Source organism: Orycteropus afer, unplaced genomic scaffold (genome assembly GCF_000298275.1).
Source record: "Orycteropus afer afer isolate SDZICR_OR568_19922 unplaced genomic scaffold, OryAfe1.0 scaffold00001, whole genome shotgun sequence".
NCBI lineage: Eukaryota > Metazoa > Chordata > Mammalia > Tubulidentata > Orycteropodidae > Orycteropus > Orycteropus afer.
In genome coordinates this window covers 23,567,199-23,568,314 of record NW_006921588.1, presented here as the reverse complement: position 1 = coordinate 23,568,314, position 1,116 = coordinate 23,567,199, and the positions used below count along the sequence as shown (strand labels likewise).

The window sequence follows — 1,116 nt, the reverse complement described above, 5'->3', positions numbered from 1 at the left end:
AATCAGAGAGGAAGAGAGCAGGAGAGAGGGCCGGGTGAGCTCAGAGGCCCTGGCCCTGGTGAGCGCCTGGGAGGGGTTTGGCGTGGGATTTTTGAGGCCGGCACTCGCGCCTCTAGGGTCAGGAGTGGATAGAGCCAAGTTCTTACGCGGGGAACGAGCCAGGCAGAGAAATATGTAAATCAGGGTTCCCGCTGCCCTAGAGAGCAGCGCAATTACACCCCTTGAACAAGAAGCAACAAGCTCCCGGTGGGCGGGCGAGCTGAGGAGGGTGGCGGCGTTGCGGGGGAGGGAACGGCTGCAGGAAGGGGTGTGTGTGTGGGGGGGTGGGAACCTCACACCCTCACACCTAGTCCCCTGCGCCCTGGGCAGGGGCTCCCCCCTCCGCTAGCCGCTTCTCTCCCTTCCCCCTTCCTCCTCCTTCTTCCCCCTCCCTCCTCCTCCCCGCCGGCCTCTGTCCGCGTACTTAAAGCGAGGCGGGCGGGCGGGCGCGGGCGGGCGGCCCGGCTGGGCGGTGGCAGATGCGCCCAGTGGTGGCAGCCGCCGGCGGCGCGCAGGTGACCGGCCTGCGGCGCAGCCCGATCACAGGGAGCTCAGGGAGAGCTGGCGGGAGAGGGAGGCCAGTCTGCCCCCAGCGCGCTCGCCTCGGCGCCAGGAGCCGTCCCGGGGCGTGTTGGCGAGCGTTGATATAGATATAAGGACATTTCTCTCCATGGCGTCACGTGACATAATTACCACCAGAATCAATCAAGATGAATTGCACGTCAGCGCCCGGTGGGGATTTTTGCTTAGTTGATCCTGGCCCAAGCCTCTTGTGCAATCGATGGCTCAGGTTGGCGGCGCGGGGAGCGGCCCGGGGCTCGCCGGCGCGCACGCCGCGGAGCCATGAACGACTTTGACGAGTGCGGCCCGAGCGCAGCCAGCATGTACCTGCCCGGCTGCGCCTACTATGTGGCCCCGTCGGACTTCGCCAGCAAGCCGTCGTTCCTGTCGCAGCCGTCGTCCTGCCAGATGACTTTCCCCTACTCGTCCAACCTAGCGACACACGTCCAGCCTGTGCGCGAAGTGGCCTTCCGCGACTACGGCCTGGAGCGCGCCAAGTGGCCGTACCGCGGCGGC

At 66.5% G+C, this 1,116-nt stretch overlaps 1 protein-coding gene across 1 annotated transcript in view; it reads left to right on the top strand.

Annotated features, from left to right (window-relative positions):
- Positions 1-882: 882 nt before the first annotated feature.
- Positions 883-1,116, top strand: part of HOXD11 (homeobox D11) — a 1,802-nt gene continuing 1,568 nt past the window's right edge. The window contains exon 1 of the mRNA XM_007952395.1: positions 883-1,114. Within this exon, the coding sequence (XP_007950586.1) occupies positions 883-1,114 (232 nt within the window). The remainder of the gene's footprint in view (positions 1,115-1,116) is intronic.